The 24584-nt window shown below is 36.4% G+C and overlaps 1 protein-coding gene across 2 annotated transcripts in view; it reads left to right on the top strand.

Moving 5' to 3' along the window:
* Positions 1 to 24584, top strand: part of LOC131682007 (diencephalon/mesencephalon homeobox protein 1) — a 166812-nt gene that overhangs the window by 111714 nt on the left and 30514 nt on the right. For both annotated transcript variants that reach the window (XM_058963137.1, XM_058963136.1), the window contains exons 5-7: positions 907 to 1011; positions 1150 to 1343; positions 22383 to 22601. In XM_058963137.1, the coding sequence (XP_058819120.1) occupies positions 907 to 1011; positions 1150 to 1343; positions 22383 to 22601 (518 nt within the window). The remainder of the gene's footprint in view (positions 1 to 906; positions 1012 to 1149; positions 1344 to 22382; positions 22602 to 24584) is intronic.

Raw genomic sequence — 24584 nt, 5'->3', positions numbered from 1 at the left:
CCTAGATTTTTCCTTGTTTTCCAACTGCTCCCGTTACCAGCAAATCGATTTCACCAATCCGCCCTATCCAGTGGTCTTTCGCAAATCGAGCTGATGTAAAGCTAAATAAATTACCGCCCCCAGAAAACACCCCTCCCATCCATTTAGTTACTACCACAATAGCATCTAAAATCATTTATACTTCGTTGAATTGTTGTAGCTTATACCGACCATTTCTTCCATTCCATTTCCCCAGAATCTGGCAATTTAGCGGTAATAGACTGGGCGGTATGGGTGGTACCGTGAGAGTGCGGATTCTTACTTTCTTCCTCGCTTACGATTATCTCTTCGGTACAACTCCTTGCAAGGCGCATGTGCGCCCGAACAAAATGGTGTGTTCAACTGCTCGATCACAATGCACAATGGCTTCCCGAACCCAATTCCCCAACCTAGTCAAGGGGGTTGGCAATCAGAAACGTGGAAAAAATCGAAGAGTGCAGTGTGTGTTGCCTACATATACATATAGGATAAAATTTAGAACTCAATCAGCCAATTTGGAACAGCTCTCCAACGAGTTGGGTAAGGTCGTACATAGAATTACCGAAGAAAACGAATGAGAAGTCGAAAAATTCAATTTGGCTCGTTATTTAAGCTCTTGATTTTCTTTCTTCCGACCCCCAGACTCGTGGTGAAATCCCAATACTTGTGCAAAACAGTTCCTATATCCGTACAGGGCGCTTCAATAGAAGCACAGTTGCTTACCTCGACATAATTCAGTTGCCAATCCCCCCAATCTATGTGAGTGAATATTTGTGCGGGAATGCGGAAGTTTTTTTGGTTTCTGATATCTATGGGAATGGGAGAACCCGAGAGTATAAGGCCAATTTGGAACGAAATTGAATTTTTCTCGTTTTTTCTTGATTGCAGGTCTGGTTCCAGAACCGACGGGCCAAATGGCGCAAAGCCGAACGGTTGAAAGAGGAGCAGCGGAAGCGAGGCGATGGATCTGATCCGCAGTTATTGAATGATAAGGTAAATTGAACTGGATGCCGAATGGCTTCGCCCAGCAGCGGGAAGCGTTCCTAATGGAATTTCAAGCGGAATTTGTAACCTTTCTGAGTCCGTATTTTTTTTCTTCTTCTGGTTGGTTTTTCTTTCACCTCGCATTAGCTGGAAACCGATAGTCGTGACTCAAGTCCGGATATTACTGGCGACGCCGACGATGATGATATGCGTAGTTCCAGTGCACCACCGATGAGCCCACGGATGGACTCTGAACCGGATAGACCACTTTCCACCAATCAATTGCACTCGATGACTCAATCCGGATCGAATAGTGCTGGAACGCCGTCGCCAGGTTTGAAGTGAGTACATACTCTTCGTTTGGAATTTGCTTTTGTATCCTAAAATCCTTGGATGGATTTTTATTGAAGTAAGGTTTTTGCTACTGGTCTATTCAACAGTATATTATATGAGAGAGAAAATGTAAACTTTATGACATTCTTAGAGCAGTAACAATACCGTAAAACGGAGGAGCCTTAATAATTTTTCAATTCAAAAGTTTTATTGATTATGTCTCCTGAAATCAAGTAGATGTACTTGTTTGTATTTTTAAAACAAATGTTTGGGTGATTTATATCGTTTTACTATAAAAATAAAATAATTTTGTTGAAAATTTTAATTTTTTTTCGGGGTAACTTTGATTAGCAAAATCTTAGCACACTGGAACCTCAATTTATGAACTCTTGTTTTACGTTATATTCGATATACGTAACTTTTTTATGGACGAAAATGCTATTTTATTCATGAGTTTACTATCGGATTTTTCTGTCAGACTGGCGGGATTTATGTTCATGATTTCAGGCCCTTAGTCACGAATTTTGTAATTTATATTCACGTTATCCTCATATTTTCATCATGAGTAGAGTGATTCATGTTAACGATCTCCGGATATTAGTCGCGATTTTTTTGACGTAGGACTACGTCTTTGTTTTTGATATAGGGGTGCACGTTGCAAATTCTACAAAAATGGTATGTAACGAAAAGTGGTCCAATTTTAAACGCATATAATTCAGCCATCTCACGATAAATTTTCAAATTTTTTGCGCATGTCGCTCCGAAATACTTCTAAGAATAGATTCCAATAGATAAACCCAAAGATTTTTGATATGATGGCATTAAAAATTTAAATAATGAACAACCTAATCAAAATATCGCGCTTTTACACACATAAGATAGCGCTTCCAGCACGACAGATTTGTGTACCTAGCGCGCTACGGTTCTATGAATAACGTCATCATCGATTATTTAAACGGACGGATTTCGCCGAAGCAGCTCAGTCGCCTGTTGAGCGGCAGCAGCGTTGCCATAGTTGCGGATTTTTCCGCAATCTTGCGGATTTTCCGCAATTTGAAATAGAGTGGCGGATTTTTCTGCGGATTTTCTGCATTTGCGGATTTTTTGCGGATTTTTCATGAATGAACCAAATGGTTGGCCTTAATCTTTCAATTTTAAATCTTAAAATCACAATACGTACATTATATTATTTTAATAAATTAAATTATGCAATCATTGGCGTACAGGGATGTAACTGACTTTGACATATAGGGGAACATGGGGAGACTTGACCAGGTTTTCAGCTAAACCTGCATAACTCTCTAAAAAGTTTTCAATCCTTCAAAACTCATTGAGATATGATGTAGAAAGGTAATGTGCGTGCTCATGATTTTTTGCAGAATTTTTAAATTATTTTTGCAAAAGATATAAAAGTTTTTCTGTGAACGTTTTCTCTGGTCAACTGCGGGGAGACTTGACCAAGGCCTGGGGAAACTTGATCAAGCAAAAATTGAAAAACCAGGACAAAAAATATAGACATAAAACATACTGTAATCCTTTTTTCCATATTGTCCAGATCCTCAGGCAACAGTAAAAAATATAAAAGGGTTGCGTTTCATAAATTTCGATTTTTAAATTTATTTCATTTTAAGGATTATCTGTACTGCTTACATTGCATGTTCACACGTTACGAAATTATCCATATTGCTGCTAACTTTGACTACTAATACTAAAATATATAGGCTGGTATTTTAGGTGGGATTTTTGTGTGCGTGATTAACATTAACAGTAGATACCACAGCGTAGTAAATATCAGAAATTTGGTATCCTTCTTCAGATTATTGTCACTTGGTCAAGTCTCCCCAACATCGGTTCTTACGTTCGATGTCGTGAAAATTTTAGTAATAATAATTCCAATGTTCCGATTAATGTAAAATCGTTTCAACTATAAGGAATAAGATGTGATATAAGTACCTTGAATGTAATTATTAGTCGAGTGGATATGTCTATACAAAATTTGAAAAAAAATTACATAATTTAACCACAGACTAACAGACATAACACTCGAAAACGATACTTCGACCGCTTTAACGGTCATTTTAAATATGTTTGTAGTTGGGACTGTGACCACATTTGAAATTATGGCGCCACTGACATATGAACAAGCATATGGGGCATAGACAACTAGTGAAAAATTGTTCCCAAACCTGAGGGGTAACTCATTAGCAAATGAGTGTTTGGGACTGTGAATAAAAGATGGAGCTAGTGTTCTGGGAAAATTGCCGGATCGGTGTTTTTTGTTGGAATTCCCTCATAGTGTTATGTCTGTTAGTCTGTGATTTAACTTAAATTTATTAATTACGGAATATTTTCTATAAGGAAAGGATTTTTTATTCCAAACTTTTAAAATTACCTTTTAAAATTACAAAGCATAGAAAAGTCTTTGAAAAATTTTTGGAATCTGATAGACTTCGTCATAGTCATTTCATCTGGCGTTCCTCAAGGGAGTCATCTCGGACCTCTTCTATTTGTGCTCATTGTGAACAACCTCTGCAGTGAATCTTCTAAAGTCATGTATGCTGATGATATGAAAATGTCATAACAACTATGATGGACTGTGAATATTCAAAAATGCAACACAATCACTTTTTCACGAGTTGGACTCATCAAACGCAACACTATGCATTACACTGGTACGCAGTATTCCAGAATATGGCGTTACTGTTTGGGCTCCTTATCATACATATTAATCGCATAGAACGGGTACAGAAGAACTTTATCAGGTTTGCACTTCGTCGGTTACCCTGGCAAAATCGTTTCCAGCTTCGTTCATATGAAGATCGCTGTACCCTCATCAATCTCCCTACGTTACGAAACAGAAGGATCTTTCTGCAACGACTTTTCATTTTCGACCTTCTGACAGACAACGTAGACTCTCCTGTGCTTCTAGTAAAACTTGACCTCAACGTTCCTGGAAGGTCTTTCCGAAGAATTGATTTTTTACTAGGCTCCACACATTGCACGCAGTACGGCCAGAATAATCCTTTGGATGTTTGCTGTCAACTCTTCAACAGTGTATATCATTTGTTTGATTTTAATATTAGTAAAGAATTGTTCAAATTAAAAATAGGTTTAAGTTAGTGTGCGATGTAACTTTTTTTTAATCGACGACAATACAAGTGTTGAAGTTCGACAAAAAATACTATAAACTGAAATTGTTTCTTCGATTCCGCTTTTCTCGCTGTTTCAACTATTCGCTAAGTATTACTTTAAATTTTTAAGCATTAAAATTCAAAAACGCTAAAGTTTTAAAACTTTACAAGATTTCAAAGTCTAGTATGCTTTAAAATCAAATTTATGAATATTTAATTTTTTGTTTTGAATTTATGAATATTTTTCTTATTGATTTTCAATTTATTAAATTTCAAAATTCTTGGATTCTCAAATATTTATGTCCGATTTTTAAATTTTGAGAAGAAATGGAACTTTAAAATCTTTGAATTTTAAATTTTTTAATGTTTAATCCTTAAGTACGTTTTTAAACTTTTTAATTCCCAAATTTTGATATAATTTTTATATCACAAAATTTTCAATTAACATATCTTCAAATTTTAAAATGCATAAATTTTTAAATGTTTAACTTCTTGAATTCTCAAATATATTTACTTTTGAATTTAAATTTTTTTAACAATTATATTTTTAAATTTTTATGGATTTCAATTTATAAAATCAAAAATATCAAATTAAATGCTTAGGCCCGTAAATTTTTAAATTTCCAATTGAACCTACAAAAAAAATATCTTAATTGTTTATTAGATTTTTAAATCTTCAATTTTTTAAATTTCTGGATTCCAAATTTTCAACTTTTTAAATTTTTGAATCCTCAGATTTTAATATCTTTTTTTCAAATTTTTATATCTTTCAATTTTCAATTTTTGATACCTTAGAACTTTTAAACTTTTGAAAAGGTTTTCTTTTTGAAGTTTTAAATAACTTTTTTTTTAATTTCATAGTTTTTAGATTTTTAAAATATTTAATTTCTAAAATTTTAAATCAATTAACTTGAAATTTTGAAGCATTTTGAATTTTAAATTCGTGAGTTCCTGAGATAGATTGTTTTTATTTTGATTATAGACGTTTTAGCCTTAGGGTCATTTGCCTCCTTTTTCAGGATATGTGCGAGATTGATAATTGAATCCAAGTGAGCTGCCAACGAGGCAAACGATTTATTATCTACGCTATGCCCGCCCCTTTGAATTTGATTGGCGCATCCTTAAATTTTTGTGCTTTTTGGTCATTTTTCAGTTCAGGTTTTTTTAATTTTTCGATGCTTTTATTTTTTTAATCTTTATTGTTTTTTTATTTTTGAAATTTATTAGGTTTTAATTGTGATTTTTCGATCATTTAATTTTCAATTTTTATATTTCCAATTCATGATTTTTTTAAATGTTCCTTTTTGAAAATTTCTGGTGCGCAGAACTATATATGCGTCTGGTCGAATTTCCGCAGCTCCTTTAGTTCATTGAGAAAGTGGATTTTCTCCCAAATTCAGCGGCGAGTGTGGAAAAAGTTTTCAGTCAACCATTTGAAAATTGAAAAATAAAAGTTACATAACGATAATATATTGTAATAAAGCTTGAAAAGCCCTTAATGGTGGAAAAAATATGGCTTTTATTGCTTGCGGATTTTTGCGGATTTTGACGTCAGCCAGTGATATCAAATTTACGGATTTTCCAAAATAAATAATGGCAACGCTGAGCGGCAGGCGAAGCGGATCACTGCGCTGTGTGCTTTTACAGCCAGTGTAGCTGAGTTAGAAGTCCGTTACATTGCTTGTGGAGGTACGCTACCCAGTGAATGTGAATGAGCTTGCCCGTTCAAACACTATGCTATCTTTTGTGTTGTACTCGTTTCCAGCACACTTATGTATAATTATTCGTATACAAAATAGTTTGTACATGCGAGCTCCATTTGCAAACACGGTTTACATAGTGTCGTGGTATTAGTTGTCTCTTTCGCTCTACCCATCATCATCAGCGTTGATTCATTTTGCTTTGTGCGCTTGGGTTTAATGTTTGAGGCGAATGTGTAGGTAGATAGATCTAATTTGTCACTAAATTGCACAACGAGAATTTATTATTTACGTTCGATCAATTCCTTGATTTATTTCCCTATCACGTGATTCATTTCCACTCAGCCTATAGTACTTTGATTCTACTAATAGGTACATACTACAAAGCCTATTTATGAATGAATACACTGCCACTTGAAAAACCGTCGCAAAAAATTATTGCATATATAAAATTGTTTTCGAGTCTTATATATTTATAGTTTCGATATATGATTAAGAGCACTGCATTCGCTATATTTGTATGCGTACTTTAGGAATGTTATAATAATGGCAAAATATAACTAGAATGCTTCGTCTATACATGAAATGTGATTATATTGTCTAAAATTTGATTTTTCTTCACTGGTCCGGGTTTTTTACCACACACAATCGAAAAGGTTTTACAAGCTAATCTTATTCTATAAAGATTTAGTTCCAGATATTAGTTCAATCACAGTTTTCTGTCTTCTTTCTTCAGATCTTCTTAAATAAGTTTAATCGGATTCGATCACCTACTACAAATGAAATGACCTGATAACCAAGAAGGTTTGGTTCAATATGTAATATTCGATGTTGATTGGTTGTGATTAAACCATACGTAAGAGATATGTTTGATTTATTATTACTATAAATGTACTAATAAAATAAATATTTTACATTAAGTAGTATAGTCCAACGTCTACAGCTCGTGCAACCCCATAGGGCTGCCCCTTGTAGTTTTATATTTTTATCATGAGTAATGCGATTTATGTTCATGATTCCAGGAACTTTGACATGATTTTCGTAATTTCTATTCACGTTGTGATATTTTAGTCAAGAGTCGTGTTTATTTATGTCCTCAGTCACGATGTCTGACATTTTTGTCACGAGTTATGTGATTTTTCATGATTTCAGGATCTTAGGAACGATTTTCGTAATTTCTATTCGCTTTATCGTGATATTTTATTCTACAGCTCATTTTCGAATTTGACACGTGGAGTAATGTGACTCATGTTCATGATATCAGCAGTTTTAATCTGTGAACTCTTTCACAAACACGATTTGTGCTGCTCAACGCAGTTTTCGTTGAAGTGTAGTGGGTAGTGGACGCGATGCCGCGCATCTTCCGAAAAGTCGTTTTTTTTTAGCGAAAACGCCGTCGATTAAATCTGTGGGGTGTTATTTAGCTATCTATTGGTTTATTATTATCCCGTATTGTGAGGTAGTGAAGCCTAAATTGATTAACAAATCAAAAATTGGTTTTCAGTGCAGTTTCCCAGCCTGGCATGGCTGTGTATCATGACTGTTTATGCTGAATAGCATGGTGTTGTGTGAATCATCACACAGTGGTAGTGTCTAGTGTGTTTGTTTTCGCAGTCGGTTTCTGCGATGAAACTTAATTCCTGTGCCGGTCCGCATTTCTCTTTGTATGCGGTATTATATCGTGATGGTTACAGTATCACGTTTTTTACATTTCTTATAAAAGAAATGTATAGAATTCGCTCAAACTTTCAAGATTTTTTCCGAGGCCCGGAGGGCCGAGTCTTATATACCAATCGACTCAGCTCGACGATTTGGGACAATGTGTGTGTGTGTGTGTGTGTGTGTGTATGTAACGGACAAATTCTCATTCGTGTTTCTCAGCAATGGCTGAACCGATCTTATCCAAACCAATTTTAAATGAAAGAACTAAAAAACAGTATGAACGCTATTAATTTGTTTTTGATTCTGATGTTTAGTTTCCAAGATATGAATGTTTGAATGCGTAAAAATGGCGTTTTTTGCAGTTTTTTTAGATTATCTGCCGAAATTGACAAAATAGATTAACAATTTATATGTTTTTAGACAGCTTTAACGAATACCTTTCGAACAAGCTATAGATTATTGAAATCGGACTATTATCAAAAGAGATATTTAACATTAAATGCGGACGAAAGATTTTTATCATTTCCCATTGCCAGAAATATAACCAAAAACATGTAATCTATTATTAACGCCAAAACGGCTTATTTTAGGTCAATAGTATCTTCGGAGAATATAATGGAGGCAATATGCCCTTTCTTTTGGTATTGTGCTTTTACTGATTAATCTCCCTATGAGTGAGATATTTTCACAAATTTTCTTGGAAGTGATTATATCGAAATGATGCCTTCTACAAATTTGTAGCTCTTACTTTTGCGAATAACTTTACTGAAGACTTCAAATAACTATTTTGAATACTTTAAAAGTTATGGCTTGTTGTTTGTTGATTACTCTTTGTCGCCTATTTATTGTTCAATATAGAAATAATCCATTGAAATAAGCCAAACATTATTTCGACAAATCGAATTTTGTATTTCATTTTTCTACCTACAACCGCTAGGAATAATCACCGAACACTTCCAAGTTGTCTGGAAGGAACTTGATTACTTATCAGTGCAAAAATGTTCATTTGTGCGAACCTTCTGACTGCAATTTTTCTAATGACCATCGGATCGATCTGAAACATATCGGAAAATGAAAAGCGAAATAAATAACTCCAAGCAACGGCGTAGCCCAGAGAAGTTTTTGGGGTTTAACACCATACAACGCCACCAACCCCCCCCCCCCCACCACACCCAAAAAAAATATTGGATTGAAGTTGAAAATTTATTGATGCAGACTGATTTAATTCGATATTACAATAACAATTATCTGATCCGTAGATTGATAACCTGTTGTTGTAAACATCATGAGGACTTTTGATAAATTGTCGGAATGGGGTCCTGATATGTAACTGATCTATTGGTCTTGATTTCACAGTTGTCTAATAGCATCAATATCAAATTCCTGCCTGAAAACATTCCAATAGAAAATTACAGAGTTCTGTAATCAATCATAGTCCTCAGATTTATTTTCAAATTGATCTCGTTTTTGTAGAGATGTACTGTAATAAGGGTCTTTATTTAATTGGAAGAGAAGTTAAAATTGATTTAATGTCTATGAAACATAGAACTGCTCACCAAAAAAATGCATAACTTTCAACATTTGCTAAAAATGTTCTTGCCTTTCTCATTCACTCTAAAATTCGTCAATCCAATCCCGACCCGGAGGGCCGAGTGTCATATGCCAATCGACTGAGTTCGTCGAGATCGGAAAATGTCTGTGTGTATGTGGAAAAAATTTGACCTCTGTTTCTCAGAGATGGCTGGACCGATTTGCACAAAGTTAGTCTCAAATGAAAGGTACAACCTTCCCATCGGCTGCTATTGAATTTTTTATTGATTGGACTTCCGGTTCCGGAGTTACGAGTTGAAAAGTGCAATCACACAGCAAATTCCCATATAAACTGAAATGAAAAATTTTCAAAATCAAATTTGTATTTTTGATACCAAATGACTTTAAAATGCATGAAACATTGAGATGTTTGACAAAAATTGACTTTTTTGGACTTTGGTACATTTTTGTCTTTCTCATATAGAAAGGTTATGCAATCACTCTAAAAATCGTCAATCATACCGGCCCGGAGGGAGTATGCAGTAAGGGGTTGCTACTTTAAAATTAAAACTAGTTTAAAATTTCTTAACAAGTTGAAAATTTTCGGCAGGATCTGGACCTCCCGGATCTTTCTCCATGATCCGCCGCTGGTTTCAAGCGATGTTTCAGTATCACATATTATCTCAAGATCGTGGCTGTCGATCCATTGTATGTATGTGCAAATCGTACTGAACATGTAATATTCATTTCCACCATTGTACTGAACATAACCAGCCATGGAATCGTAGTCTGGACAAATGAGACAAGCACAATTGCACCACTAGGTGGACTAAGACAGATTTTTTTTTTGGGAATGCGTCGAGTTGAGACGAAAACGTAATATGATTATTAACGAGGATAACACTTTCCGAATGTAGAGAGAAATTTATGAAAAATAACGATTTCCATTCGATTCTTGCAGGTTCTGATCGATTTTGATGAGCATTTGATTTTTGTTGTATGACCAATTATATGTATAGGTCAAATGTTTAAAATCAGTAATTTAAGGTCAAGATAGCATCATTTTGAAACCGCCAACTTCGGAGGCTTAGTATCTTCGATGAGTTTTACAAACGTTAAACAGCGCATCATTTGACAAAATAATTTTGACGGTATATCGTCCAAGAAGTATTTATGGTGATTTTTCTCAGGTTAATATTCATGACTACAATAAAGTCTCAACAAATTCGCTAGACACGAACTCTGTTACTATTTCTGAAAAATTAATTCTGCATAATTTTAAAAGTTCAAGAATTACGGTTTCGGAATTATGCCGTTTGGACAGTATGATCGATTTTCACCAAACCCCCACCAAACCGAATTTCTGGCTACGCTGCTGACTTGAAGTAAGTAGAAACAAAGTCGTTCTATACTCGTTCACAAGAAACTTCTTCGAATGCTGAATATCTATTATAATACATTGAAACCCTGATTTTATCAGCCAAATATGAACATATGTTTGATGGGCTCTAGCAGACGAACAAGACAGAATTCGAGTAAATCCTTTCTTGAGCATGTTTTCCTTATCATGAAGATGGAAATATGCAAAAATAAAAAGTTCATCATAATCAGAAATAGTTATCAGACTACATCAAGAATATTTCAACAGTATTTTAACAGCTTCAGTTTATTATAAAGAAAAAAAAATTGCCCAATTTAGTCAATGTCCCCATTTTGTCAGCCTAAAATACACCATGAGACTGATAAAAATGGATCTTTATTGTATGTATTATTCACTGTGTTTCACATTAATAGGTACATTTCATTTTTGGGGATTTCTTATTGAATCGAGCTACAACATTTGTTTGTTTTTATTTGTTCTTTGGCATTAGGATTAGCGATAATAATTCAAATCAAGGATACTACTGGGAAGTCACCTTTAGAAAAAGTCGATGTCGAAGTAAAATTTGGAACTATGTACGCATGCACTTCAAAGATAGCGTGATATCCGGAGCTGCGATTTCATTTCAACCCTTTTTTTGTGAAAATGGCGATACTTACAAATGTAAACATAAGGCTTTTTTCATACATGCGAATGAGGGCTTTGAAACGCAACCAATTAACCTAAAAATTTGGATTCTACGATATTGCTTTCTTAAACTACAGCAAAAAATACAACGGGCGAAACTGTCATTTTCGTATTTTTTAGGATTATCAAGCTGATACCAGCTGTAAATAGTAACAATGATCGCTATTGAAAAAAACCCGGACGAAATCGGTGGTGTAGAACGGTAGTTATTGTAAAAAACGTAAGAACGATACTTCAATGCTGATAGGTGGGACCGAAAAGGTAAACAATCGCCAAAGGGGCGATACTATCATTTTGTAAATTTCAATAGCAAAAACAAATTTTAATTTAATAATTTCAAATACTTTATGAAGTTTTGGGTTTCGATCACTGAATCATGCAATCTAGGATATAAAAAACACAATAGTTTTTAAATAGGAAATAAAAGTCTGGAAATATTCACTGTTGATTTTCTTTGAATGGTGTCCTTTAGGAAAATTCAGTTTTCCCACCACAATTTAGATATTTTATTAACAGAGCATTAACAATAATTCGTAGCTATGTCTATTTTATGGGCCATTTTTTTCGCTTCCCATTGATTTGATTTGAGATTTCTAGCGCTGATGTTGTCCTATGCTGATTTGAGCGATTCTCTGAGTCCTGCCACTTTCCCATGTAGTATGTGTTATCAAAAACATCGCGAAGCATCAAGTTCTAAATGTTCTCAAACGATATAATATCCGAAGAGAGTGATAAGAGTTATAAGAAATGTCTCATCACACTGTTAGGTGGATTAAAAGCGTTTTTTTTTCATTTCGTTTATTTGATAGGCACAAATGCGTTAGCTTGGCGGTGCCAAATTCTTTTGTTTTTACATTTTGGATGTCTTAAAACTAGGAGGTTACAATGTAGAAATATTTTTTTTACAAAAGAAAAGAAAGTTTACAGCTATCTTAGGACTTGAAGTAAGATTCAATATACAAGAGAGGGCCAAAAGATTTTTTTATGAAAAATTTTAAAACAAGGGATTCAGTTTGATATACAAGAGGGGGAGTAATCGTATTTTACGAAATATTTTACAGTTATCTTAAAACTAGGGATACAATTCTATTTACAAGATGGAGGACAAGAGTTTCAAAAAAGAGTAAAAATTATAGCTATCTTAAAACTAGGAATACAGAATACTAATTTGATTTTTTTACGAAAACTTATGCTTGGTTAAGATATTCAGAGGGTGGCTTATATTCAGTGTAGCAGCAGTTGTATCAAGGACAGGGGAGAGAAGTCGTATGGTGACAGGGAAAGAAGAGCAAAACTTGCAACTTTCGCTCAAACGGGAGGGGGGATCAGCGAAACAAATTTGCGCCTCAGTCTAGTAAGTCGTCGAGTACCGGATTGGCGGATGGTATTCTTCGGACCCGCGGGGAATCCTTCAAAAGTCATCGGACCTCGAGTCGCTCTCGCTTCAGTTTCCTTCTATGCAGGCGTAGTGGTAAGGGCGACGGCGGTTACATAGTGGCACTCTGGAGCTGATCGGTTCCACAAGGCAGGAGGAAACTCTAAAAACGAGAAATAAAAAGAGAGGGGCTAAATCAGTATCACGTTGATAAGTTGTCCAGAGCAGTTGGTTTTAACCAATCTCTGGCCTTCCTTTTAATGAGCAGCAACGGCTCGTAATCAGGTTTGTAAAATCGGAGTCCGCTGGTAAGTTTTTCAGACAATCAGTGTATCGCATGTTACCACATGCGCATTTGGATTACTTATTGTTTACGCAGCGATTGGCCGTCTATTGCTTGGCCATAATCACAGCTATTTTAAATTTGTAGGTATCCTTCAACAGTGTTATACTGTGTATTGTTGAGCGAATATTGTCTCAAGTATAGGTGCGGCCAAGAGTGAGGCTTATTTTGTTTCTGGACCCTCAGATACGCAGCACTGTCTTTGGAGCAGTATGGTGAGGTGCGCTCAAAAATAAAAGCAGTAAATGCTTTTACTGGGGGATTCCTTCGCTGTGTTGTTTTTTCGACGGTGTTGTGCTTTGGAGGGTTACGAAAACAAGCACAGATTGAGAATAAATCTCATCAACAGTGGTGCGCTGCCGTTCAGATGTTTTGGAACAGCTATGAAATAGTTGGATTGGCTCGGGTTCCCGGGCATCTTCGGAGACACACGATGGTAGTTAGTTTGTGTGTCATTGAGAAGTCATCACTTGGTGACACTTTCAGTCACTCAAATGTTTAATGTCCGTCGTGCTCTCTCCGTATATACTTCCGTGTTCCCTTGTTCATGCAGCTTTTACAGGGCTGTTTCGGAAATTTTGAACGACAGTGTACTACAAATTTCAGATCTAGCTACTTTCTGTATGTGCTTGGTAGACTGAAATCGTAGGCACACTAATCTATTGTGGTTGGTGTTTGTTCTCGATCTTCCTAGCTGTCAGTGTACTTCTACTAGACGTAGCATATTTTTGCGGTTCTAATGTGTTGTATTTCAGTTTTGAATAAGTGGTAGTGCAAAACTGAATTTTATTGTGCGGAACTTTCCACAGTGCAAATTCCCACTCTTTTGGATCCAACCGTTGCTGCGTGCAGGTCACCTCCATTTCTTTTTGGGCTTTTCGCTAAATTTTTGGTATCATTGAATCGAAACTTGAGTCTCTTCCTGCAACATCAGGTGTAAACACTGATAGTAGTGAGAAGCGGGCTCTTTCTAAACCCATAAACAGGGGTAAAAATTTTGATAAAAATCAAAGAAAAAAGCGCAACCGAAGTGGTGCTTCTCCAAACAATGCTTCGACTCATGGTATAGAGCCTTTGTGTCTCAATAACCATCGAGTACAAGCAAGCTGGAGAAAGGTCACTTAACGGTTGCACTGAAGGACGATCTGTTAAAAGATCTTCATGGGTGTCTCTTTTCAATCCCACCTGACTCCTTCATCCCCAGCTTCAGTGGATTTGGCTTAAGGTATGGCATTGTTTGGTTCTCTCCGGATAACGAACAAAGCTGTATCTGGCTGAAACAGTAATTTAAGATGATAAGTGGGAAGGCAGGAGACTTCCGTTTTATTGTCGAACCATATAGCCTTCATCAGAATAAGATATTCCTATACATTCCTTGGAATTCCAAGGAATCTTTGCGGAGTTCTGACGTTTTGATGAGGCTAGATTTTCATAATACAGTTTGCTGGGAAATTCTGAAAACCAAGTCGATTACAGAGAAAATACAGCAGTATTTTTGCAGTATCGACGATCAATCTCTGGACTTTCTAGCAAGGCATGGTTATAAACTGAACTATGGCTTCCAAAAAGTCACGGCGAAGGTTTATAAACCTAAATCGGTTTAAGCCGAATTTGAATGACAGTATCTCTTCGGGGGTGCTGTCGTTCCGCTATCTCAATATCCCCTCGGGGGTGTTGATATATCCGTTCATCGCGAAGTGTCTTTAGTCCCTTGGGAGTGAAGAATACTTCAGTATTGTCTATGTTCTGTGTGTCGTTTATTTCCTTATCCCTAACCTTACCACTTCCCAAATCCTTCCCATCAGGAAATGATGAAAAGACAAATCATGGCAAGGCACAAATCTCCGATCAACATGGGGAACGTGCCACTTGAGCCAGTCGCTACTGATTTCTGATTCCTGAATGTGACTCATGTTCATGATATCAGCAGTTTTAATCTGTGAACTCTTTCACAAACACGAAGAATAGCACAAATTTTGTGAGAATTGACGTGAAAATTTCATTACAATATTTCATGATATTGAAAATAATTTGGAATATATTCTAAATATTACAAGGACACAAAATAGACCGTAAATCATATACTAGAGCTAGGTCAATAATATTTCATGAATTTGTGAACTATTTGACGACCACGAATAGTTAGTGGTGATTATTACACTAAGAATCATGAACTAGTACACGAATGCATGAATAACTATAGAACTATTTCACGATTGCAAATGGTAAGTCGTGACTATTATACTAGGTATCATGAACCATTTCACTAATGCATGAGTAATATTTGATGATTTTGTGAACTATCATACGACCATGAATGGCATGTCGTGATTATTATACTAAGATTCATGAACCAATCCACGTATACATGAATAATATTTTAAAATTTTGTGAACTAATGCACGAGCACGAATAATGGATCGTAAAAAATATATTAGGAATCATGAAGGACGAGGATTCAATGAATCCATGAATAAAATACTGAATTTCGTGAAATAGTTCACAAGAAAATATTCAGAATGTTTTAATTACGTGAACTAATGTTCCTAAACCCGTGAATAGCATCATGAGCCAACCTTTGGTTATATGAATAATGTTCAAAAAGTTTTGAATTGTATAGTCAAGTAGGAAGTAATATCTAACACATTTTTTCAAGTTTAACGTTTTTAAACCATGTACTGATGTATGGTGAAGAAGATTGAATGGTTTCACCTGAAATTGTCCGCTTATAGCTATTTGTCCAAAAATGATTTCAATTTCAAGTCCGCTCTCGTATTCCGGGGTGACTTTGATAACCTGCATGTTCACCCACATTAAATTCTTGGTGTTAATATTTTTCATTCAAATGTTTTTTAAGACTAATTCTGAAAAGATATTCAATTATTAAATATTAAAAATAGATGATAATTGGTATTGTACAAAGTATTTCAATCTACTGTAAAATTAGAGTGACCAAAGTTCGTATAATTCGAGCCCAACTATAATAAAGGAATCTGAAAATATTTTTAACTGCTATACTTTAACTGCTATACTGAAATAAAAGTAGTTTATCAATGTATAAAGAGTTTCATCCATTTTAACCCTTTGGAGTATCGTATGTAAAGAACATTGCGAATTTTAGCTTGAAATAATCTGAATTTATTGCCAACTAGTTTTACAAAAAAAATGTTTTTAAAATAAGTGAACTATTGAAAATAAATTTGGCGCACCCCACTCTAAAGAAAAATTAAAACTCACAATTTATTACTCTTGTTAAGATCTAAGTTTTATTTGTTTTATAAAAAATAGACACTATACGAAGCTTCGTAAAATAAAGTAAAGTAAAATTTCGTTTTTTTTTGTGGTTTTTGCAGGCTTGTATTTGCTCACACAATAAGCTACAAAGAGACTATTCTGGCCAAATAGAGCAGCACAAAAACACAGCGATGTGCAGACGACTGCACAAAGAGAAACTTGAAAACGAAAAAGAGTAAGATCTGTGCACCAAGAGCTGCACAATTTCGTTCAAAGAGTCACCTTGAAGAGCAACTTTTTGTGCCTCCCCTCACTGGCAAGCGAGGGGCGAATCAAACTACAATTCAGATAAAGTTAGATCGGAAGAACATTTTAAAAATGTTTTATGGTTGCCTTCTTTACTTACGTGGGACCAAGATACACACCAAAAAGCCTCTTTATTTCTACTCTTTGTGGCGTGCAGACATGGAGTAGAATACACGTGCGGGAGCAACACGCATCGGAGTGAAGAGGTTTATTGTGAAAGAGAAGAGCGGTGGTTCGCATGAAAAGTGCAAAGAGCGTTTGTTATTCTTCTCTTTATTTGCTCTGAGGTGCATAACATCCTTGGGTTTTTGTACCCAAAAACCAAACAATACACTCAAAAAATATAACAAATCAGTATTTTATACGTTTTAGACCAAAACTCATTTATAATTTTAAGGATTCGGTAGACTATTCTGGCCAAATATGCAATCTATAAAAAAAGTTTCGAGTGATCAAAGTCACCCCAGTGATCAAAGTCACTTCGGTTAATGGTATCAGGTTTAACGAATTCTACTTTTCTGTATTGCGACGCTATCATTTCCAACAACGTGTTGTACGTTGTTCTGCAAAATGAATCTTTCTCTTTGGCCTAACGTGTTAAATGTTATCAGTTGCGCAAGTGTTGGTACTGAAGAAAGTCGACTTCCGTAAGTCAAAGCTCCATTGGATAGTGGCGTAGCTATTTTTAGGATTTCCGCAAATTAATACTTAGAGCATCTTTTAAGGATTCATCCGGCGCAGTTTGTACGCAGGGCTTAGCAATAGATCATGTGGACTCTACTAACAGTAGGCATACTTTTAAGCCTTCACAATACAAAAGTCTTACTGATGAGTCTCTGTGCAATTGTCACATCGATTGTCATTTGGATACCTTGTAAATAGTGTAATGATGCAATGCATGACGCGCAGTACAAACAGTCGAACATGGAGGCGATCTTTGTCTAAGAAGACGTAAGTGTATGCAAAGCATTCCTTCCAAAGGTCACCCGACACGAGTTTGAAGCGACACACAATTTAGTTCCGTCCAGTACGACTGCCGTTCAAAATCTTCGCTCACGGGAGCAAGGGATAATTGAAAAAACCAACTACGTACTTCACTAGATCTACGCATGACAAACTCAAATCGATGACCACACCGTCATTCTCAACATTATGTATGGGCATGTAGACGCGGTAGTCGTTCATAAAAGGCTTGTCACCAGCAACGTCATTTGCTTACTTTAGACAGAATATCATAATTCTGAGCTTATCTGGGCGAACTATCAAAATATCCATCACGGCTGCTTTTTCGAAATATTGAGAATGAATAGCGGATTACCTTTATTTCGAAAGATGATCGGATATGGTCCGACCGAGGTAAATGTGTATGATTTTAAACGGGAGTCTGCTAAAATATTTATTTTCATGTTATTATTATTTACTCAAATATAATCCATTTCCAGTTACACTGAAAGTCGATGTTTTTTTTTAATCTAAATTTTTATTTGAAACGGCTCAATGCGTTAGCACAACTGAGCCGTGGGTCTTTTAATTTTTTTAAAATAAGTAAAAATAAAAAATAAATTCTAAGAATGTTGGTCTGCCAGATGTTGTTGACGCAATTCGCTGATGCGTGTTGAGATCTTTTTTCTTGGCGGTGAAGCCGCTTGGTGGGCATTCAGTCTGCCTTCTATCGCGTTATCGTTCCCGTCCATGTAGTCATCGGTACTGCTTTCTTGCTGTTCACGATCAGAGGTTCTTATTTGTTTCTTGTTCTTACGGATCGCTGTTGTATATCCGTCTTCATGCTTCTTTATTGGCGATGCTAGTTGTTGGTTTGAGAGTGGTTGTCGTGGTCGTTGTACCTACAGTATTGGTTAATTGGATCGTTGTTTTTGGTTTATCTGAAGGTGTCGGTGGCTGTTTGTTAGGCTTGTTGGCTGTAGTAGATGAGTTTTGACTAGATGCTTCGGCGCATGTTTTTCCGTAGTGGGATATATGGTTACAGAATTAGCATGTTGGGGTCTACCCGGGATATGTGATTAGCGTTGTTTGCTTATAGGTCACGCCATCCTTCAATGATTTGCATTCGATAGTCATGTAAGAAGGTATTGGTTTAGTCACTCGCATCCTCACAATACGAACGCCGTTGGGAATGCCGGTGAAAAAAATTCTCCAGGTGTCATTCGTAATAGATTCTACTTCTCAATATTGCGACATGATTCGTTTAATGAAATCTTCCTTATTGCACGGGGCCAAATCATGGATACGCACGTCCACCATGTCGTTTTCCATATGCACGGGATCTTGATTCTGGTGTTATTAAATTCTACCTCGTGTTGCATGTTGTTCTTTGCAATGAAGTTTTCGGCCTGTGCTAAGCTTCTAAACGTAATCAAAACACAGTTTTTTACGTGATGTAGCTGAATGTACGTAACTTCAGTGAGCTTAAGCTCCATTTTCACTTTAACTAATTGTTCCACTTCCTGAACTGTGGGTCTAACACGAGTTTTAATAAAGTTGATCGAAATCGTGTTATCCCGTAGCACAGGCATTTTTGTTTCATTTGGCACTCCGCAACCGGGGGCAACGATACAATTTGTATGTGCACAGATATAGAACACTGGTACCTATAGCCTGCTACAGCGTAGCGATTTTTTTGCTTCTGATTTGTGCGACGTCAGAAGATAGACTGAAAACCGATGTTACCACTACATCATAAAGCTATGAAACACGCAGACACAGCAGTCAACATTGCAAGGTTTGAGCAAGCAAGCCTAATAAATAAAAAAATATCCCACGCCGTATTGCGCCGCCGCCGATTTGAGCAAACAGTGTCACGCCGATACGCCGCAGCCGCCGGTCAAAATTGCACCAATGCCGTCGATAACGATATTTTTCATCGGCGCCCACCACTACTGTGAACACAACAATATGGGTTTTACCAGAATGTATTTGACGAGTAGATGACGGAAATCGAATTTTTGGGCCATTTTGAAATCCAAGATGGCGACTTCCGGTTCCGGTAGTCCATAAACACAGTCAATTACCCTTTTAATTTAAATTCATAAATTTCCAGCGCAAAATTAAAAAAATGTTTTTGTTTTTGAATCTTTAAGGTATGAAAAATATGCCCAAGAAAGTATTTATGTTCTCAAATTTTACTTGGTTCGTTTGCTACAGCCCATCGGGGGTAGACATATCGGGTCTTTACTGTATACCACCAATACTCCATAAAACAAACAAAATGTAGATTTTCGGAAGACACTTAGCGAGTGAATAACAGAAATCGATACATAAAATGCATTTTGATGACTTCAGGTTAAGCAAAATTATTTATGTGCCTAACATTTTTAGTATTTTCGGAATGGGGTGCAAGAATTGATGCCAGAAGGCGATTGTTCTCTTACAATCTTAAATGGCGCCATCTGGCAAAGCAGAATTTTCTATGGCCCCAACAATATTTTTAGATTTTGGACTCCACAAGTCAATATATGACACAACTTTAAAATATAAAATGGCGATTTAATTACTATCTACTCGAGAAACCCGTTTTAAAAATACCGGTAGTGTAAGGATTTTAAAAATGTTTGAGCAACCGAAATTCGCCATCTTCGATTTCAAAATGACGTCACTCTTCGATTTCCGTCATCTACTTGTCACGCCCGTTTCAAAAATATCCATATTGTTAAAATCTTGAAAAGTTTTGCTCAATCGGAAGTCGTTCATCTTGAATTTCAAAATGACGTCACATATCAATTTCTGTCACCTACTTGCCGTTCCCGTTCCAAAAATACTCAGATTGTTGGGGGTTTTGGACAATTTTGGGCAACTAGAAGTCGCCATCTTGAATTTCAAAATGACGTCCCTCATTGACTCCCGTCATCTACTTGTCACACCCGTTCCAAAAATATCCATATTGATAAGGATTTAAAAAGTTTCGCTCAACCGGAAGTCGCCGTTTTGAATCACGAAATGATGTCACTCATCGATTCCGGTCATCATGTCACGCCTGTTTCAAATATTTTGTTTAATCGGTAACCTCCATCTTGGATTTTTAAACGACGTTATTCATCGTTTTCTATCATCTACTTCTCAAGCCCGTTCCAAGAATACCCATATTGTTGCGTTTTTTTGCTGACGGGAGATTGCCATCTTGGATTTCAATCCCAAAAATGGAGAGATTTGGTACAAACGAGTGTTTTGCAATGGTTTCGATCCTTCCTTACAGACCGAGAGATAGCGGTTGTCAGGCCCCCACCTTCACTTCTACATCAGGAAAACCTCAAGGAAGCCACTACCCGATCAGAATGAAATAACAAGATTATAACTGAACACAATTTTTGTAACATATTGTGTTAAAAATTAGGTCTCGTTAGTAGTTAAAATAACAGAAATTTATAACAAGTAACAATTCGAGATATAGTTTTGATATATTTCTGTTATGTGCTTCTGATCGGGTAGGGACCGTTGTTTCTGCTATACTTCTAGTTCTGAAGACTCAAGATTTTTCGTCTAATTTGTTCAATTGAAGATTGCAGATTTCTCCAACAGCAGCTTCATGTCTTTGCTGATTGGTGTAACACGAACCACATGTGTGTGTGTGAACCCGAAGAAGTGTTCGGTAATATTATTTTCACGGAAGGATGCGATTTATTTTAACTACCGTCTACTAGAAACATTTAAACAACCTATGCAGTTGGTAAAGCGTAGCGAGCACTGGGTACATCTTCAGGATAGCCAAAAATTTTACGGATATCTACTGTCTCAAATCGCTCTATTGATCTTTATCGCGATCAATTCTAGAATATTGTTCTGAAATGTGGAGCGCAAATTGCAGTATCGGCGTTGAGAGAATAGAGTCCGTTTAGCGTCGCTTTTTACGTTTCGCGCTCCGTAGACTGCCGTGGAGAGATTCTGCTCGACTACTTAGCTGTGAAAACCGGTGTCCGCAGATTTAACTGGAGCTCCTATATGTTCGAAAGAATACCGCAAGAGCTTTGTTCATCGCTAACACTCTGCAAGGTCGTATAGATGCCCCAGCTATTTTGGAACAAATCAACTTAAACGTCGCACCTTGAGCATTACGCAACAATGTTCCGATTAATACTCCGACGCACTAATTATAGTATGTATGGAGCGATTACTGGTCTGCAACGAATTTTTAACCAGGTCGCTTCAATATTCGATTTCATCGTTTCTTGACAAACTCTGCGTATACGTTTTTCCAGAATTTTTAATCAGTTCGTTAACAACGCTTGACCTCTTTTAATTCCTTTTTAAAATTATTTGTTTTGGTGTACGATTTGATTGTTAGAAATAAGATTAGTATTAAGACCAACATCATTGGGGCTTTGATATGTCTGTTGATATATCAAACAAACAAATGCAAGGGATTGTTTGAATACATCAAAACGATTCAGTAGAGTTGTGTCATTTTCAATTCAATATTGTGCTCATAAAAGGTACATTAAATGACGAAATAATCGTTGCCAATAGATGCTGAACATGTTCAGACTAAATTTATTTCGAGGATTTTGTTAGAGGGAATCATCATATCGTATGTTACTAAAAAAAACTCTCAACAATGATCAAAGCTACCCCGTTTTACGGTACCAAAACTCTATAATGGTTGAGAACCTTTGCTACTTTGTTGTTCCGGAAGTTCTTAGAAGACGACGTATAATCATACCGACGAAAATGTTATTCTTACTTACAGATACTCGCAACAACTGAGTCCGACACCCTCGATGTCGGCCGATTCTCCAATCGAAGTCGGAGGTCCCATTTCGCTAACAACGTCGACACGTGCTTCAGCCGAAGATTCTAGTCCGCTTCCAGCCACAAGCAGCAGTGGCAGTACAAGCGGTCAAAACTCAACAGCTGCCAGCAGCGCTCCCAGCTTCAGCAGCCACCTCTTTGGTAGCTTCAGTGAAAGGTAGGTGACTTTTTACTAGACAGCGAGCTATCAGCCCCCTATGTCATCCGAAGGTTTGGACTGGAAATGCCTTTTCCGGTTTATTCTAATGTCAGTAAAATGCCATCGCGTTCTCGACAATAAATCTTTTCCTGCTGACATCCGCAACGATATGCAAAAATCCGATAATTGAGATATCTCGCAGATTCCCTACACCAGGCCAGGATACTCAGATTTCTCTTTGGCACTCTTGAAAAGTAATGCAATTACGAGTGTCCGGAGTGCGCGTGGCACGTGGCGATTTTGTTTCGCTCTAAATGACTGCAATACGAAAACAATCATTACCCAAGTCATTTCCTATCTTTCCCCTAAATTGTTGTTTATGTTCGAAACGCTTTGTCTGCCGTTGCGATGCGCTGCACTTTAGAAGTCGAGTGATTCTGTGTTGTGTGCTGAATGATGATGTCGTGACTTTAGCGCACTTTCGTCGGAGGCATGCCACGCGAAAACATTGTTAATTGCTATCGTTTGTTGTATATGCTTCTGGGATCTGGGTAAAAGTTGGGGTGAGATGCGGCCAATAGAGCAGCGCGAACTGATTTCGGTGATTTTGAATCAGGGTAATTTCAACTAAAAAGTTTCTGATATAGATTCTACTACCACAAATTTTTTTTTTATAATTTTACATGCATTTTCAGGCACATATTTGGAAAATGAATATAGATGTAAAACTAAATCTTTCCCCGAATATACACGACGTTTCGTGCATTTATTAACGAATTTTGTTATGATTTGACGAAATTTGATTGAAAATTACAGTTTCATTCCTTTAAAACCCAATGCATCTCTATTTAGGGGAACCGGGGGCAAGTTCGACACCCTAAGTGCAATCATTTTTCTAAAATACCACAAAGAACCAAAAATTGTATATTCTGTGCATAATCCTTGTTTAGATGGTTCTCAACAAGATATATTTTTTCAGTGTTTCAAAAAATTATGGGTTGCCAAAAAATGGAGAAAAATATCATTTTAGAACCTGTTTTAATCTACCTAGTGGTGCAATTGTGCCTTTCTCATTTGTCTAAACTACAATTTCATGGCTAGTTATGTTCAATACAACGGTGGAAATGAATATTATATATTCAGTATGATTTGCACATACATACAATGGATCGACAGCCACGATCTTGAGATACTATGTGTCGACACTGAAACATCGCTGGAAACCAGCGGCGGATCAAGGAAGAGGATCTGGGGGGTCCGGATCCTGCCGAAAATTTTCAACATATTAAGAAATTTTAAGCTAGTATCAATTTTAAAGTAGCAACCCCTCATTGCATACTCCTACCTACGCCTAAATAAGTCAAAAAAAATCGCCGGGATTAGGTTGATGATTTTTAGAGTGATTGCATAACCTTTCTATATGAGAAAGGCAAAAACGCTGCGGGTAAGACCGACACCCCGAAGTGGCAAGAGCGACATATTTGTTAGCTTTCTTTTTGTACAATTTATTTCATTAAAAATGTGTTGTGTATGTTTGATAAAGTGTAATTATGTGTATATGAGTATGTGTGATGCAAATGCATGCTTTCTGGAATTTCGTCGCGTAGCAAGAGGAAGAGCATACGAATGTGTGGTGTGAATAAATAATGTTCAACACTTGGTTTGTATTATGGTGAAGATTTTCCTCCTTAATCTTTTCAAGCTTTATTGTCATGTTATGATTTTTCGGAACTCTGTTGATCAACAATTGGCAGTCGATGGAAATTGCTCTTCAATATCATTTTAGAATCTCATATTATCCTTTTTCCTTTCGTTTTATAATAAAACTATGAATCGCGCTCAATTAGATTTTTAATTTTTTGGTCGATTTAAGACTATACTGACAAGTAATAAATGCAAATACCAGAGTTTCCGTGTATTTCAAATATTAACATGATGTTATGATAGTGTAATTGAATACCATAAACAACTCCCAGTCGTTTGCATTGAATCAAAAATGAA

Source organism: Topomyia yanbarensis, chromosome 2 (genome assembly GCF_030247195.1).
Source record: "Topomyia yanbarensis strain Yona2022 chromosome 2, ASM3024719v1, whole genome shotgun sequence".
NCBI classification, from domain to species: Eukaryota; Metazoa; Arthropoda; class Insecta; order Diptera; family Culicidae; genus Topomyia; species Topomyia yanbarensis.
This window is presented reverse-complemented; position numbering and strand designations above follow the sequence as displayed.